This window comes from Palaemon carinicauda, chromosome 15 (genome assembly GCF_036898095.1).
Source record: "Palaemon carinicauda isolate YSFRI2023 chromosome 15, ASM3689809v2, whole genome shotgun sequence".
NCBI lineage: Eukaryota > Metazoa > Arthropoda > Malacostraca > Decapoda > Palaemonidae > Palaemon > Palaemon carinicauda.
Window position 1 is genome coordinate 52,025,794 of NC_090739.1, and position 18,723 is coordinate 52,044,516.

At 39.7% G+C, this 18,723-nt stretch overlaps 1 protein-coding gene across 2 annotated transcripts in view; it reads right to left on the reverse strand.

The window, feature by feature from the left end:
• Positions 1-594: 594 nt before the first annotated feature.
• The window catches only part of LOC137654607 (protein kinase C, brain isozyme-like), an 854,153-nt gene continuing 836,024 nt past the window's right edge, over positions 595-18,723 (reverse strand). For both annotated transcript variants that reach the window (XM_068388394.1, XM_068388395.1), the window contains exon 14: positions 595-3,301. In XM_068388394.1, coding sequence (XP_068244495.1) covers positions 3,149-3,301 — 153 coding nt within the window. In that variant the 3' untranslated portion in view covers positions 595-3,148. The remainder of the gene's footprint in view (positions 3,302-18,723) is intronic.

Below are 18,723 nucleotides of genomic sequence, written 5' to 3' on the forward strand. Positions count from 1 at the left end.
TTATGCGTGCTGAACAATTATAAGCCCATTTATTGCTCTCATTTATTTTAAGAAAGAAACCTAGCTATAATGTTTAACAATGGACTTTCATTTTCAAAAGGGAAGTGGTCATTATTTTCTTATATTACTGGATGTAACAGTTGTCTAAGGTATAACATTGAACAGAAAACTTTTATCTAAATCCTCTTTAGGCACTTAATTGTGACATATATCATAATAAACATATTACATTTCAATAAAAAATTCTCATTTTATTTCAGGTTCTTCCATAACATTTAATTTATATCCATAATGCAATATTCTAATATTTTCTTTAGGAAAAAACATAAGACTCTTTTACAATTTATGGTTTCCAAAAAGTTAATTCATGAATTGGGTTTTAATTACTGAACATCAATTTATTCGACTGTAATTAACACTTATTACAGTACTCCATAAAGCTTCACGCGTTACAATACATATGGAGGTACTGCATCAAAATTCGAACATTTTGTAAACCAAAGTTGACAGTTTAAAACAATTGATTACTCTATATCAGATATGCAAATGTTTATGAAATTTCTTTCTAAGCACTTTCAAAGTAATAAGTAAAAGAATTATAAACTTGAAATTATCTGAAGTTGCATTAAGTGCGAAGTTTTCGTTTCTGTGTAAATTAAAGATAAAGGATACAGTCTGATGTTGTAGTCTTAATAATATTGCAATGTACTGTATATATTATGAGCCTATATCAATAATATATGAAGCACTGAATTATTAATACTGTACAAAGAATTTACAACTACAAAATAATTTCCCCACAATACTGATTAATTCTGAAATTTTTAATATACTCCTCAATTCATTATCAAGTAAACTTTTTTATTTTCAGGTGTTAAGACTGTGCTGTATTTCAATAGTGAACTCATTTGGTCACCAATAATCTCTGAAATTAGGCAAACATATGTTTAGTATTTGTTTCATTTGTAACAAATACTAGTGTTCAAATAGGAAAAAAAATATTTAATCTTGAATCTAAATCATATCATATTAAGATTTAATTTTGACAAACAATTTTTTGTTCACCAAACAATAAATTTCACTTTTCATTTCAATTTACAGAAAATTACTAGTATAGACAATGCAACTTTGAAAATCAGAATGAATTACTGGCATGCTATGAAATGGAACATGGCTATTGAGGGCCCAATACTGAGCATTTCAATGTAAAGTACATGAGTAGAGAGAGTATCACAAGAATCTATCAATACCATAAGTATGAAGGCATAAAGTTCATGTTAAAAATAACCTAATTTCTAGATTAATCTGACCAGATTCACTTTTCACCTACAGAGTTTTTGAACTGGTATTCTAATCCAGCAATACTATTTTTTTCTCTACACTTTTATGTCACATTTACCATAGATAAAGGATATGATGTGATCATATACAGTTTATAAATACATATTTACATAAACCTACATATGTATATAATACTGTATATATTAGTGGTAAACACCAATTATCCCTATTGATACAAAAAATTTCTATGGCAGACAGTTAAACTGTTCTCCTGTTGAAATAATTACAAGTATACTTTCGGTTTTACTATTGTCATTTTGAAGAAAATACATATTATACTTTTTAATATGACAGATTCTATGTAGAAGAATCTATAAGAACTTTTATGAATAAAAGCAACGTGAACTATAGAAAATGAGGAATTATCACAATATTTGAATATAAATCTAATAAATTTTCGTTTTAATGTCATTATACATAAAAAGTTAAAAGTATGTAAGTCTTTACTAAGAATAATTCAAAAGGTAAAATTTCCAGTTTACTCCTTAAGATAAAGTTCCTCAAGTCCACTGAAAAAAAATAACAAGAAATTAAAGATACAGAACATTTGATTATACATATACATGAGTGCTACCAATCTCTCTCATGTATATGCTTAGCTGATAAAATAATTGCTTATCTTTTTAGTTCTACAGTAGTACTTCCGCATAACATGACTAGGATTTTTTGTTTAGTACCAAATGACTAGGGACTTGAAGTATCAAATTAGTTACTTTAAATTAAAGTTCTTTGCTGATTTAGCATTTCTTGAACTTAAACACCATAATTTCCTACTTGTGACTTTTAAAACAAGGACCAGGACAAAATTTTAACCAGGAACATAAACTAATAGGAATACTATAACTAGATACAAGGAAAACAACAACTTTTAGAAGAATGCTTAGTCTCTATTCTGTGAAAAAGAGAGAGACTTCTAAAATTAGTGTCATTTACTTTACTTATCTTATGGATGAGTTCATATTACAAATAATAAAGCTGGAAACTGAAACGTAATCAATTCTTATTACCTATGACTTTAAGTAGTTAAATAGCTACCGGTAACGAAATACTGATTGAGTCAATATGAAATAATACTGCACCAATAAAGCCATTTAATACTGAAAGGAACATTCAAAATTCTCAAACACATAAGTACCTATGAGTGTGATTGACAATTTTGTCACTGAAAAGAGTGACTCAATCCATCATTATATAAACACTGCTGCATATTTATTGAAACTTGTCCAAACCTTTTTAAGTTATAACATCACTGTATAAGGATTACTCATGTTTAGCTAGTAAAGACTATTGTACAATATAAAAGTATTCATGAAAATATACAAAAACTATTGTTAATGTAGAATGCCCTAACATTATTAATTCAAGAAGTCTGCGACCACTCGCAGTATTTATTCCTACCAAGAAGAAACATTGGCACCTCTATTATGGTGCTGCTTTCTTTTAAAACTTGACAGCAGTAACTTATGCTTGGCTGGAAATTTTTTCTTTCATAAAATATGGATGTATGGACCTTCAAATGAAAAATCTCAAAATACTAATGCCATATGAGATTTCACCTCTCAAACAATATTGTTTAAAAACCTGAGAGTATTTGTCATTTATAATATTTATATCTTACTAATTTTTGCCATTTTTCTACCAGTACAGAATCAGTAATGGCAAACATTTTTACACAACAAATTGAACAAGTTTTGATGTTCCACAAATATAATCAACTTTAACACAGAATATTTCTGAGTACCGAAATACCTAATTATCAGCATGCTTTCATAACAAGTGCAGACACAAACAAGCAACGCACTGTTTTTTACACATGCTGTATATATTCTGGATTCAAGAATGAAAACCCTGAAAATTCTGTTTGGTCAAGATTCATCATGAACAGCTTGTCGGTTGGTGTGAGTTCAGTACGCTCCGAGGTAAACTGCTTGTCAAAGTTGCTAACATCCTTCCGGTGACGCTGAAAAATAACAACAGATTAGCGTTTTCAAGGAAGTTATTATTTATGGTAGAGTAAGAATAGAAAATTTTAGCTAAAAACATGGAAAATCTGATAGAAACATGAAAAAAAAAATAATAGTGAACACGAAAAAACATCACACTGTAATTCTTAACGGTTTTTGTAATTAGGCTGTACTTTTAACATATAGCAATATTACTGATCTTAGTTTCTGGGGCGATTGAATTTAATTTGAACGTCACAAAACTGGTTTAACAAAACACAAAAACATGCAAAGCTAACGTGAGTTATATTAACCAAATGCAGAGCTTATGTTTGCAAAAGGCTAGTAAGGAAATGCTATTTGATATAATGTCATTAGAACAATCATATTAGCTGCATGAACCAGAATAATATAAATCTCTTCTGGATTATGATTTTTGGCAGGTGCTGTTACCATTGCACACCATTGATACGTTGCTAGTCCAAGATGATCGTTTTTAAAACTTAAGATTTATCTTTATCATACTGTTTTATTTTTTGAAAATTTTATCATCTCAAACATTTGGTATCTTTACTTTTCCACTATGCTCATTGCCTCATTTGGGTAGTTTACCATCTAGATTTCATGTAATGTACTACATTTGTCTAATAACTCTTGTACCACACAGGTGGTTCTCATAACCAAGCTTTGTCGGAAAATCTTCAGTTATCTTAATTAGTTTAAAATGCCTTTAGTAAGCTAATTAGTTTTTATTCCACTGCATTATCCTTGTGCACACGAACTTCTTAAGTTTAAGAAGTGAGTCTTTACATTTTCTTTTGCTTACTGTTCAACTACTGTATCTAGTACTATTTATGCTTTCACACTTTTCAAGTTTGTCTACATATTTTATTTATTAAGGCATATAAGTAAATGGAAGAAAAACCTATAATTGAATTATAAAGTAAAAGTTAAGAGGTTGAACAGCAATATGGAAGAAAGGAACCGGGAACGGAGATATAGCCGAGGGCATTTGAAGAATGTTCCCCCACAAAAACAGAGCTATGATTTATGGGTTTTGGGTCATAAGCACATTAACTGCCTCTTTCTCTCGCTCGCTATTTGGAAGATTTGTAAAACCAAAAAAACATAAATGTTACAAATAGAAAAAAAAGATCATGCCTCCACATTCCTTTCCCTTTACTTTGCCAAATCCTTCAGACAGCAAGAGAGGGAGAACAACCAAGAAGAAGAAGAAGAAAAAAAGTTAGCTCACTGATCGTTCGTAGCTGGTAAAACTGTTGGAATAACAGGGTTACTTGTTTATATACGGGGTTGTGGGGGTGGGGGCGGTTATTTAGTTTAGGATGGCTGGATTACAGTATTGGAAGTGTCATTATTTAATTTTCAGTATTATTTTATCTTGGAATGGTGTGGTTGTGATGAATTTATATTTATTTTGGTTATAATGTGGAAGTTTAGATGGCTAGGAATGATGGAAAGTTTATTCTCTCTATTTATTAGCATGCTGTCATGGGTAGACATAATACTTTTAAAAGATTTTTAAAAGACAAAAAATATCTATTCCCAGTGTGAGCAGCGAGGCGAGACGCGATTCGACAGTGGCCCTGTTTGGGCAATCGTGTCATCTCTTCTTTTTCATCAGCCTTTTGGAAGTAAACCGAACCTCGCCAAGAGCGCGTGCCGTGATAAGGAAACTGTCTTGTTTGACAAAGATGTCATCGTCTTAATTAGTGGAGTCAGCATATTTTGAGAAACCGAGCCTGAGGGAAATCCTTGTTTAAGATATATGTCATCATGAAAGGACACGTACTGCCCTTTAGTTAAGACTAAACAAGTGGTCCGGATTGCATCAGAAATTTCTTCTAGAAGCTTCCATGGCGTGATCGAAGTGAGCATTTTTGAGGAAGCCAATGGAGATGCAGAATTGTTTAAAAGAACGCCTTCTATGGAGATGATCACTGCCCACTGTAATTAACTCCGCCCATCATACATGGGTATATAAACCTCAAGAAGAGATTGTCCAAGAGAGATAGGACAGGACATAAGACAAGAGAGGAACTGTGTCCGAAGCAGATAAGATCCAATGTCCTAGTGAGATAAGAAACAGAAAAGATCAGAAGTCTGATAGAGCCAGATTCTAACCTTCCTTTCAGACAACAAAGGCCTATCTCCAAAAGATCCTAGTATGGCCGATAAGAAGAGAGAAATTGAAGCAGCCAGCCTTCCCTGCTTGTGACAAGAAGTAGCCAACACTGCCTGCAGCCTGCCTCTGTTTAACAGTATCATCGAATCCTTAGAAGAAGACCTCTGATGTCCCTTCTTGATGCCACCCCTTTTGTGACATCTTCAAATACAGTCATTGTGCCAGTTTCATCTGAACTTCAGCTGCCCTCCTGCAACGTTCTCAAGCCTTACTTCAACAGTATCATCGAATTCTTGGAAGAAGACCTCTGATGTCCCATCTTGATGCCACCCTTTTTGTGACGTCTTCGAATCCGGTCAACATGCCAGTTTCATCTGAACTTAGCTGCCCTTCTGCAACGTTCTCAAGCCTGAAGTCTCTGTACCAGTATCATCTCAGTAGCTGCAGAAAACTATCACTTGAGTATTTCTACCATATTGACTGTTCCCCTTTTCTTTTGGTTTTTGATTGGTGTGATTTGTCAGTTAAAGTAACTGAAGAAGTAACATTGATTTTCTTTATGAGTTTGTGAATAAACGTGTTGCGTTTTTTCGTGAGTTTCTTTTTATATTCATTTCCCATATTTGATTGGTTGTTGTTGACATTTATTTTACTTATTAAAAGAACCTGTAACGATTTTGAGATCGTAACACATGCCTTCCTCCCTCCTTTTCCCTTCTGTGTTGGATGGAGCTATTTTAAAGATTAATTACCTTGGATTGTACTGATTTAGATGACCATAATCAGGACCAGATGGAGAATATGGAATTGATTGCTCTGTGAAATTGACTGGTGTTCCCGTCGGCCCACGGAACTGTAGCAAAGTACTGAACTAGTACCTCAACAGAAGTTGGTAATCAGTAAGAACAGTAAAGAGTATTTCCATGTCATGCAGTTTTTCAACTCTAATCATACATGGGCTAAATGAAACAGGTTTTTAACTGGTGCAGTCAAAGTAGTCTTAATCAATTCGACCCCCACAACCCATATCATAACAGACTCAAACTTGTTTCGTTCTAATCTTTGTTGATTCAATGAGGTGGTTTCAGTGGAATATAAGAGATTATGTTAACCTCTTTACAGGCCACTCAAAGAATTAGTAAGCGTCTTGATGAGTCCTTTCACTTGTCTTACAGGGTGTTTTCAATCTTCCATAAAAGCCCTTGGGTAAGTCTTCCCTTAAACTGATTAATTTTTTTTTTTTTTGTCTTTTGTGTCTTTCAAGATGGGTCACCAAAAAGCGTAATCTCTTCAGTAGGGTGACTCGCACCAAGAATTGATAATTAATATTTAATCGAAGATAACTTTGCAACAAAAAAAGAAAAATGTTGAAACTAGGATGAAACCCAAGTACCTTTTACCACTCACTCTTTTAAAAAAATATGCTTAAATCCCTTGATACCTCTACAGGTAAAATTCTCTGTTATATCACAAGCACATATATCCAAAGTAGAAAGCTGCCATTGAGGAACTTCCATCGAAACGTCATGGCTATCTCACCCAAAAATAGATTTTTCATAAGTTAAAATTCGTTTTATTCTCACATTTACTGATGCAAAGTTAAGGTAATGTTGCAGATTGAATATGTATAGGATTATACCTAGCAGAACATGCAGCCCTGCATTTAATAACAATAATAAATATTGCATATATTGAATTTTGTACTAACCCATCATACTGTGTAAAGAAAGCGTCCTCTACTGGTGAGAAAATAAGTGACCGGGCATTACATAAGTATAAACAAGAATAGTCTATTGATAGCCTACTGATAAGTTTGAATTAATACAAATATATGGTAAATTACCAGATGAATAATAGTAAACTAATAAGAACACTTAAACCCTCCTAGATACTTATATAAGTTCTGTAGGATGGTTTTAACTAGCAACTTAGTTGAGCATGTTGTTTCCAGGGACTTGGCTTTTATAGAGAGCTTTCATTTCTTCACTTTATTGTCTTTGTTTGGCTACTAGGCACTCAATTACAACTCAGAGAGTGGTTATTTTATAAGAGAAGAAAGCATCAGAGCCTAACCATTTTGGCAGAAAAGGCTAAATTACTAAAACTAATAGTAAATATTGATAGACTATTCTTAAATGGAGTATAAATAACTGGCCTAACCTAAAATGGGTTATTTTTTGGTAGAAAATTAGGCAATTTAGTGAAAACTTTACTTAAAGAACATAGGGAATAGATTTTCATCTTTACTGATGGCTCCAAATCTGATGCTGGCGTTGGATTTGGAGTAAATAACAGCTCCTTCGATAATATTGCAGAGGTGCACTTCCCCTAGTACCTTCTGTATTTACTGTCGAACTATATGGCATAATAAACAGATTTTGAGCGAAGCGACAAATCTATTTTTGGGTGAGATAGCCATGTCGTCCTGATGGAAGGTTCCTATAAGTAGCTTCCTAAGGGATATTTGACTAAAGTGATATTCCCAGAGAATTTACCTTTAGGTCTCCAGAATTCTAACTCCTGGCGCGAATATCCTTAAAATTTCTCCTAGGATATCGCATAAATCAGGGGACGTATATCTTGATACGACACCCCGAATAGCATTTTTGCTTCGAGGGGGAGAGTGGCAAAAATAGAAGGGGAGCCGTTATCAAAGTTACCCTTCCTCCCGTACTACTACAAGTATCTAGATGGCGCTGTATGTCAACCCAGCGTGCTATTCCTTGTAGTGTTGAGCATGGAGCTACAGATATAGTAATTTCGGGAGGGATCCTGCCAAGGCCTTTTCTTGTAGAAAAGGAGGGCGGGTCCATCAGAACGACATGGCTATCTCACCCAAAAATAGATTTTTCGTGTCGCTCAAAATCCGTTTTTTTGGGCTTAAGCCATGTCGTCCTGGTGGAAGCTTACCAGAGAATTATTAGAAAGTACTGTATCTGTGGATTTTTAAAGTGCCTTAACCTCGGGCCAATTTTTCCTTGGTCCTCCAGACCATTGAGACATAATGACGTTACCGTTATACGTCATTACTGCTAAGCATAAACCATGTTAGTGCTTCCTGCCATCTGCAGGGAAGAGTCATACTAGACGTAGGAAAGGAGTCTCAAGGTTTGCATATAACATATGAACAAACATAGCATCAACTACATACAGGTCTTGCTGTATGTATGATTAACTGGAACAAGCATTACCAGATAATGTTTGTAACACATATAAGAACAAAGGTATTAGCTATACATATTGTTCATAAGAAATATATCGTCACCCTCATAAACTAACTGCCTAAGTCATTTTCTCCACTTGTTGGGAAATAAAAAAAAACCTCATTTCCTAATTCTTTATATCATTGTATTGAGCTTCAATTAACAAATTTTAATTCAAAAAATTCTTCTGTTAAGAATTTGTGAATTGAAGCTCAAGACAATGATATAAAGAATTAGGAAATGAGAAGGTTTTTTTTTTTTGATTTCCCAACAAGTGGAGAAAATGACTTAGACACTTAGTTTATGAAGGTGACGATATGCAGTTTATTAAAGGGTAATAAAACTGATATATTTTTATTGAAAATCAATTGTAGGGTGAAATAAGACGCAAATACACATTGATAATTTATTGGTAATAAATGACCAACATAAAGTAACATGTATAACATAATGTTAATAAATGCAATAAGAAACATATCCAACAATCAAAGCACAGAAAATGTATGTTTTCACCTGAATGAGAAAGGATATTAATGCCACTGTAAATCTGAAAATTTGCTAAATTTTCTAATATGCCTTTCTGTGATATTGAATGTCTATTCGCACTGTGCAAGTACACACGGCACAAGTGTTATCTCTATGTTTCTTCACCTCAACTAAATAGAACAGTCCTTAGTGTCACCTTGGTGACACTTATTTCAAAGTATTGCACTGAGAGGTGTCAACACCTTCACCCTTTTCATTGATGGTCCCAATCAATTCACTGTTCATCGCAGCACTAGATGACAGGTTTTAGTACACTACCTGCCGCCACCACGAATCGCTTGAGTTCATGCACTTGCTTCGCATAATGCTTGTAGAACACTCTGGATGACTTCCATCCAGTGTATGAGCGAAGACGCTCAAAATCCATATGCTGAAAAAAGTTCAGTGATGAAGCGATTTTTCTTGGATCATGACCTGCGGGTGTACTGTCAGGATCCGCTCTGCGAATAAAATAGGTGATTTTCGCCCTTAGTTGTTTTAGGGATAGGTTTGATCCCGAGGTTTCTCCTTTAAAGAGCTGTCCTCCCCTGAAGTCTGAAGTTCTTTGAAGATAGACCTTTAGACACTCCACTGGACACAGCGAGACATCTTCCTTCAGAGGGCAGATTCTCCAGGGTCCCCATCTTTTGGTGGGTAGCTTGTTCTTAGCGAGAAATATTGGATCAGGAAAAAGATTCAGTTCTCCCACTTCTGTGAACTGAATATGGCCCTCATCTCTGGATAGGGCCCCTATTTCACTAACTCTGGCCCCCGCGGCTATAGCAAACAAGAAAATAACTTTTTGAGTCAAGTCTTTCAGAGAGCAATCCTCATTGCTCACTGTTGAAGCAAAGTGTAGGACCTTGTCCAAGGACCATGAAATAGGCTTCGGAGAGGCTGCAGTCCTGAGTCTAGCACAAGCCTTAGGGATTTTGTTGAAGATTTTGTTTGACAAGTCTATTTGGAAGGCGTATAGCAGAGGTCTAGTCATAGCTGATTTACACGTGGTTATCGTATTGGCTGCCAGACCTTGTTTATGAAGGTGGATAAAGAAGGACAAAAAGAAATCCATTGAGATTTCTTTTGGTCCTTTTGCTTTGACAAAAGCAACCCCTTTTTCCAAGATGATTCATATTGTCTTCTGGTTGACTTAGACTTATAGTCTTCTAAGAAGTCTATACTGCCTTTCGAGATCCCAAATCTTTTCTTTACTGCTAAGGAGAGAAAATCATGAGATGAAGGCTTTGGGTTCTCTGTAATGAAGCGAAGACAGTCGACTTCTGTACCTGTTGAGACAGTACTTGGTCTGGCTGAGGGACCAGCCTCATCTTCATTTCCAATACTAGAGGGAACCAGTTGCTCTTTGTTCCCTGAAAGGATCTCAGCTTGTTGAGGACCTTCATTAAGAGATTGGTTGGAGGGAACAGGTAGATCCGGTTCTATATGTTCCAGTCAAGGGACATGGCGTCTGTCGCTTCCGCTAGAGGGTCCTCGTATGGGGCCACATAATGAGGTAGCTTCTTGTTGTCGCTCGTTGCGAAGAGGTCGATCTGCAGTTTTGGGACTTGACGTAAGATGAAGGAGAATGAGCCTGCGTCTAGGGACCATTCTGACTATCGGCGTGAGCCTGGATAGAGCGTCTGCTGTCACATTGCGGAACCCTTGAAGGTGAACTGCTGATAAATGCCATCTCTTCTTTTCCGCCAGGCGGAAGATGGACAGAATCACTTGGTTGATTTGGGGCAATTTCGAGCCATGACGATTCAGATATCTCACTATCACCTCGCTGTGCAGGATCAATCTTATATGGGCTGATTTGCGAGGGGACAGTTTCTTCAGCGTCAGAAAGACTACAATGGCCTCCAAAATGTTGATGTGGAAGGTCTTGAATAGAGAAGACCAAGTCCCTTGGACTTTCCGTTGATGGGAGTGACCTCCCCATCCTTCCTTTGAGGCATCCGTATGGATGATGACTGAAGGTAGAGGTGGTTGCAAGGGTACGGTCCTCTTTAGGTTCTTGGCCTTCAACCATGGCTTGAGAAGTGTTCGTAGTCGGGTCGGTATCGGTCTTCTTAGATCTCTTCGAGCGTTTGATGCGTATCTTCTCCAGACTCCTGACGCATCTTTCAGCTGTGCTCTTAGCACTGGGCCTGTCACTGATGCAAACTGGAGAGAGCCCAGCACTCCCTCCTGTTGGCGTCTTGAGATCCTGTCGGATTTCCGTCTCTTGACAGATCCTACTATCTCTCTCCTCTTCCCTGGGGGAATGGAGAGACGGTGTGACTTTAAGTTCCAATGTATTCCTAGCCATTGAAACTCTTGAGCTGGAGATAATAGAGATTTCTTGATGTTGATCTTGAATCCCAGATGTTCCAAGAATTGGATCACTTTCTTGGATGCTTGCATACACTCCGTCCTGGATGCTGCCCACACCAGCCAGTCGTCCAGGTATGCTACTATCTGGACACCTTCTAGGCGTAGTTGCTGAATGACTGCATCTGCAAGCTTTGTAAAACCCTTGGGGCTATGTTTAGTCCAAAGGGCATGGCTCTGAAGACGTAATTCTTCTTCTGTAGCCTGAATCCTAGGCAGGAGAAGAGGGGCCGGTTGATTGGAATATGCCAGTAGGCATCTGCCAGGTCTATCGAGACTGTGTAGGCCCCTTTTGATAACAGAATCCTTATGTGTTGAAGGGTTAACATCCTGAACTTGTTGTTTTCTATGAACTTGTAGAGTGGCGACAAGCCCAGAATGACTCTGAGTTTGTCTGAGTCCTTCTTGGGAACACAAAACAACCTGCCTTGGAATTTGATGGACTTTGCCCTCCTTATCACCCGCTTGCTCAAAGTTCTAGGGTGTATTCTTCCAGTACGGGGGTGGAGTGTTGGAAGAATTGAGGAAATGGTGGCGGAGCCTTCCTCCAGGTCCATCCGATTCCGTTCTTGATTAGGCTGTGGGCCCGAGGATCGAAGGTCCAACGATCCTGAAAATGTTGGAGTCTTCCTCCTACCGGAAGAATCTCATTGCTTCGGTTGTCCGGGGGACTTACCTCCTTGACCGCGTCCTCCCTTACCCCCTTTACCTGTTGGGGGGTATCCAGAGGAGCCCCGTTTAGACCCTCTACCCTTGGGACGAAAGGTAGTGGTCTGCTTCTCGAACGCAGGGTTGAACGCTGGTGACTGGGCAACCAGCTGCTGAGGCACCATCTGATAAGTGGGTGGGGGTTGAGCCACCATTTGGGGCACTGCGGTCATGGGAACTGTGGGAAGTTGTTGTTGTTGCTGCTGTCTGGCAGGGCGAGAGGGCAACCTGGGTCTTTTAGTCTTCCTCTTAGGCTGGGGATCCTCATCCGGGGAAGACTTCCTCTTCGCCGACATGCCCCACTTCTGGATAAGGTTTCTATTCTCCGTGGCGGCCTTGTCTACGACTTCCTTGACCACTTCACTCGGGAAGAGGTCCTTTCCCCAGATATTGGAAGCTATCAGCTTCCTGGGTTCGTGCTTTACTGAAGCAGAAGCAAACGCGAACTTCCTACTTGAGCGTCTGGCTTTGACAAAGCCATACAGGTCCTTGACCACAGTAGCCTAATGTGTTTTGGCCATGACCATGTTCATATCCGGGGTTCTGCTATTGCTTGCCGTCGTCTCTAGACAAATCTGTAGAGAAAGAGATGCGGCAAGTCTTTCCTTTGTCCCTTGCTCCCTACGCAAGAGAAAGCCAGACAGCTTAGGGAGATTTTCGCTGAACTGACGTCCAGCAATATCTGCCTCCAACTTCCCAACTGAGAAGGTAAGGTGGACTTCCTTCCAGTCCTCATCTTCCATGGGCAGGGCTAAAGATAAACGTCTACACTCCTCGAGTGTAGGGCAAGGTTTGCCTGCCTCTATTGCCTTTATGACTGCCTTAAGACCCTTTGATGTACTGTAAAGGGAAAGGCTAACGAGGCTGGAGCAAGAAAGGTGGGGTGTTTCTTGCTAAGGGCTGGCACTTTCGAGTTAGTGAAGCCCTTCTGCTTCAGGCTACTTGATAAAAGAGCCTGAGCCTTCCTGTGGTCAAGTACTATGACCTCCTTCGGTTCTGTCTCCTCCTTGGACGTTGGTTCCGTCTTCAGACGGACGAAGCAGTCTGGGTAAGACTAAAAGCTGGGCCAGAATTCGACTTCCTCAATAAGGACAGTCCCCAATTTCTCTGATATGAAGATCTTGCCGCTGGTTATAGGCATGTATTCTGCATACCTCCAGGGATTAACATCAGAGCAAGGTGGAAGATCTTTAACATTGAGTCTCTTATGAGACCCACGGGACACGGTGAGATGGTCCATTCTTCTTTGCCATTCAGCGTCCCTTTCTTCGTTTTGTTTACAAAGACTCTCCATCATTGCCATGAGACTGGCCATTGCCTGTCTCATGTCATCTGATGGAGGAGCAGAAGACGTAGAGGGTAACGGTTCTGGGGCTGGAACTGACGAAACGGACTCTGATTCGACATCATCCTCTTCTTCAGGAGCCAAGGTGGACTCCCTTCGAGACCTTCCACTAGAAGGTCCTTCTCGGCGTCCTCAGACTCCTCCAACATCCTCTCGTCTAGGGGGATGTCCTGCATAGCGTTGGAGACGTCCATATCTACGGCAATCTGGAGGCAAGGGATCTCAGGTCGTGACTGGGGTATGATAGCTTCTACACCCGCTTTTGGGAACAGGAAAGCACGCATCCTTTCGCTAGGAAGGTAAGGTCCCGTGGTGTTTTTCTGAAACCAACGAACCCATCTGCGCAGCTTCTCTCGAGCTGCATCCCTTGACTCCGCTGTCTTGGGGTCATCAAACGCCTCGGTCACCAAGGCCTTGCAAATCTTGCAGTCCTGGGGGTCCCAGTACCAAAGAGATCCCTTGGTAGTGGAGCAGAGGGCATGAGCTCTGCACTCTACATGGCCACAGAAGTCTTTGCTCCTCACGTTGCAGAATACTACTTGGCACGTGGGATGGTACTCCTGTAAAGAGAGGAAAATTAAATGAGTATGCGGTAGTTTATCTCACTTGGTAAACTATATAAATATTACTATTAATATTATTGCATTATAGCTTAGGATAGACAAGCTAGAAAGGAACTAGGAAAGACATACTTGTATTTCCTGTCCAGTCAATTGCTGCGACCTCCCCCAAAATTAAAACCTAGAGTTTTCCTATTCAGGAAACCCAAGGCAAGGGTTCTAACCTCTATGGGTAGATAAGTGTAACTTAACACTGATCTTTCCCAAGGTTTTAATAATGTGGGTAAATGGTAACTGATCATCTATCAGTTAGTTGAAAGAAATCTTTCTTTCAATATATAATTGGTCTCAACAAAAGACTGTGCAAGGATACACAGGGTATGTTGGAAATAACTACTGTATAATATCTACTATAGTTTTCTGTCTGCAGTATGATCTATACTGCAAATATACTGGCTACTGTATAATCATATACTGTAGTTTTAGCCGGCATGTTGCTGGCTAGGCTAGCACCTGGCGGCACGATCCAGCCAGCGAGACGTACCCTGTGGCACCGACCCGGCCGGCATCTGCCGGCTGGGGTAGTGCCAGGCGGCACCGACCTGGCCGCATCTGCCGGCTAGGGTAGCACCCGGCGGCACCGACTGGGCCGGCATCTGCCGGCTGGGTTAGTACCTGGCGGCACTAGCTGACAGAGAGAGAGAAAGCATGGAGTGAAGGGTACCTTATTAAATGTTTGTTAACAATAAATAAAGGTGTAAGTACTTAATCTTACTGCCTTCCTCCAGAAGGAGGGTTCAAATGGAAGGGGAGAATGTATCATTCAGCCTTCCATCCAAACACAAAACGTTGCCGGTCACTTCCGGCCGCTGGTATGTGGATGGCAGTCCAAGAGAGGACTGAAGAACACTCTACAGAGTAGGGGTCTCCCACCGGCAGCCGGCCCAGCCGGCACAGCTTTTCCCAAAGCCTTGCATCCATATGGGAAGGCTGAGAGACTAAACAGCTGCTATCCAGGAGCCCTGGCCGGCCCTACAACCCGCCGGAAAGCGACGAGATTGTAGGACGATGGCCAAAGGGTTGCGATGGCTAGGCCATCGCTAAAGGACAGAGGGGGTAGGGAAAAGGGTCCTGTATGAAGTGTGGAAGGAGGCGGCAGGGTTGCCGGTCCTACCCCACAACGAAGAAATTCTGTTTCAATATCGGCGCCGTCCTAGGCGGCAGAAGAATATCTATTCTTCAACCTAGGGTCTGCCAATAGAGTTAAGGAGGAGGCAGTAGGTTTGCCGCCCCCTCTCAACCTGGGAGAAACATCGTTTCAGTGCTGGCGCCATCCTAGGCGGCAGAAGAATGCCTATTCTTCAGCCTAGGGTCTGCGAGCACAGGACTAGTCTTCTAGACCGCAGGGGAGAAGGTGGCTGCATCATACAACCACTTCAAGTGCGGCCTAGGGAGGTCTAGCCTCCTATGCCGGCGGGTGAGGCTGGCAGGGGAGTGACTACTCACCCTGCCGGACGACCACCGGCAAAAGACTGAATACTCTGAGGTTCTGTCAAAAACCCAAAGTTGGCTATCTGCCGGCCAGGGAAAGAGACAAAAAACACTAGCCTAGTCAAGCCGGAGTGTCTACTCAATGCAAAACCAAGATAGGGTTGTAGCCTATGGCTGCAATCAGAGGGGAGAGGGGATTACCCTTAAATCTCCACTGGAGACGAGAATTGATTTATATAATAATTCTAGGAGATATCTATCTCCGCCTGAATTGATAAAACGATACAAGAGGGGAAACCGGGAACATGTATGAAGTATACTAAAGCACCTAGGCTAGTAGCCTAGTGCCAGGCGAGATTCGGTTACCTTAATCGCTGAAACTCTCGTATACGATCGATGAGGAAGAGGAAATATATGCAATCAATATATCTTACAAGTATAAATTGCCTAAATAGCTTCATATTTATTTACTATTACAACTAGGAATGTCGTTCTATATCATGCATGATGGTAAACTAAAGCGCGTAGGCTAGGAAGCCTAGCGTGGGCAAGGTTCGGTTACCTAAATCGCCGAAACTTAAAAGAATACAATCGGCATAATATATAACTTCCTTGATTATATAACTGAATAGCTTCGTAAGTATTCATGCTATTAAAACCAGGAAAGTCGTTCAGGCTAACTAAAAACACATGCGTTATGAACGACAGCGCCCATGGCGCCTCCGGTGAAGGTGAAGCTCCAACTCTTAAAATTAATCTAATTTCACTGTGAGGCAGGAGCTAAAATTTATACACTGTAAAAATCAAATACTCAACTTTCCAGAGGCAGAAGAGGCTGGAGATTGCATGATAAATCCAGAAAAACCAAAATGTAACGAGAGAGCAACAGGGAAAATCACCGTGCGAGACCGCTACAACTATAGGAATAGCTCGCTGGGTTGACATACAGCACCATCTAGATACTCGTAGTAGTACGGAAGGAAGGGTAACCTTGATAACGGCTCCCCTTTTATTTTTGCCACTCTCCCCCTCGAAGCGAAAACGCTATTCGGGGTGAAGATTACTATGTGTCGTATCAAGATATACGTCCCCTGATTTGTGCGATATCCTTAGGAGAAATTTTAAGGATATTCGCACCAGGAGTTAGAATTCTGCAATTTGGTCTCGCTCCCACTAATATAGTAGTTATTATTATTATTATTATTATTTACTAAGCTGCAACACCATTTGAAAAAGCAGAATGCTATAAGCCCGAGGGCTCCAACAGGGAAAATAGCCCAGTAAGGAAAGGAGGTTAGGAAACTACATGAGAAGTAATTAACAATTATGATAAAATATTTCAAGAACAGTAACATTAAAACAAATTCATTAAATATAAACTTTAAAAACTTTAACAAAACAAGAAGAGAAATAGGATAGAATAGTGTGCCCGAGTGTACCCTCAAGCAAGAGAACTTTAACCAAATAGAGTGGAAGACCATGGTACAGAGGCTATGGCACTACCCAAGACTAGAGAACAATGGTTTAATTTTGGAGTGTCCTTCTCCTGGAAGAGCTGCTTACTATAGCTAAAGAGGAGAGTGGCCACTGAACAATCACTCTGCAGTAACCCCTTGGATGAAGAAGAATTGTTTGGTAATCTCAGTGTTGTCAGTTGTATGAGGACAGAGGAGAATATGTAAAGAATAGACCAGACTATTCGGTGTGTGTGTGTGTGTGTAGGCAAAAGGGAAATGAACCGTAACTAGAGAGAAGGATCCAATGTAGTACTGTTTGGCCATTCAAAAGACCCCATAACTCACTAGCGGAGGTATCTCAACGGGTGGCTAGTGCCCTGGCCAACCTACTACCCTTAAAATTTGTGCGTTAACACTACGTTTTCTTCTACCAAGGTACAGGTCAACTGTGTTAACTTTGTTGATAAATACGTCATGCTCTTTTGACGTCACTGCATAGAAACAAAAGACAAACACCATCCGCTGCGTAACATTGGTTCTTTCCTTGAACTACGTGTTTTGAGATAAATTATTACACTGATTTGAATACAATTTTAGTATTGCTGACTTATAAGCAGCTTATTTCTTTCTCAGTACCAGTTCAGTTCTGATTAAATTTAGGATGTTTGCCCATCGCACCAGCCCTTTGCTAATTACTCTTAAACTATTCCCTTTTAGTATGACAGAATTTGTAGGATTTTTAATACGTATGTTCCCCTAGAGTAGCAAGATTGCTCTTTGTATTTTGTATGAAATCCTGCCTCCACCTCACTCCTTACACAAATATAATACCCTGACCAAAATTCCTGATATGGCACCTCAACAAGACTCGCCTGTGGGAAGCAGACCCCATGTCAACCGATTTCAACTGTTCCTAACCCCATTCACTAGCTAGATGGTGCCCCGACAAGACACGTCGACCTGGCTTACCCCCTAGACAAAGGTTCTAAACCAAAGGAGGATGGACAAGTCCCAGTTTCGTGACAGTGAGAGAGAGGAGAAAAACCTGCAGCCTGTGCCAGTCATCCTAATTAGCTAAGTGAGGAGCACAAGAGGGTTGAGCCAGTCAGCTAAAGGTGCAAGAAAACTTTAATGACCATTTTGTGGCCAAGGGCTACTCAATAAGTTCTGAAACGAGTGCAGGTAACGTACGTGAGCTCACAGTAAATTTTTCCCATTCCTATGTTAGATTTTTATTTTATGTTATTCAGGTATTGCTGGCTTTTTACACAATTCGGGCTGAGTGCGTGGGATCCTTTCCACAAACTTTGTGCATAATTTTTGCTTCTAGAAAATTTTTGGGTCACAGTACGTGTCCAACTCCAATTTAATCATTTACGATTGCAAAAGACTTCAAGTAAAGAATACTTTTGATTACCCTTTTATTTTTGCTAAGAGCTGCATTTCTTTATTGATTTTAATTTTGTTTGCTTTAACCCTTTTGCGCTTGTTAAGATGTCATATTTAACACAGTAATTTTTGGAATAAACCACTTAGATTAGGTTATTCATATTTGTATCTCTAATCCCTTTATTTAATTGATTGTGTTTGTAATATAAGTATTTAGCTTAAGATAGCTATACCTGATATAT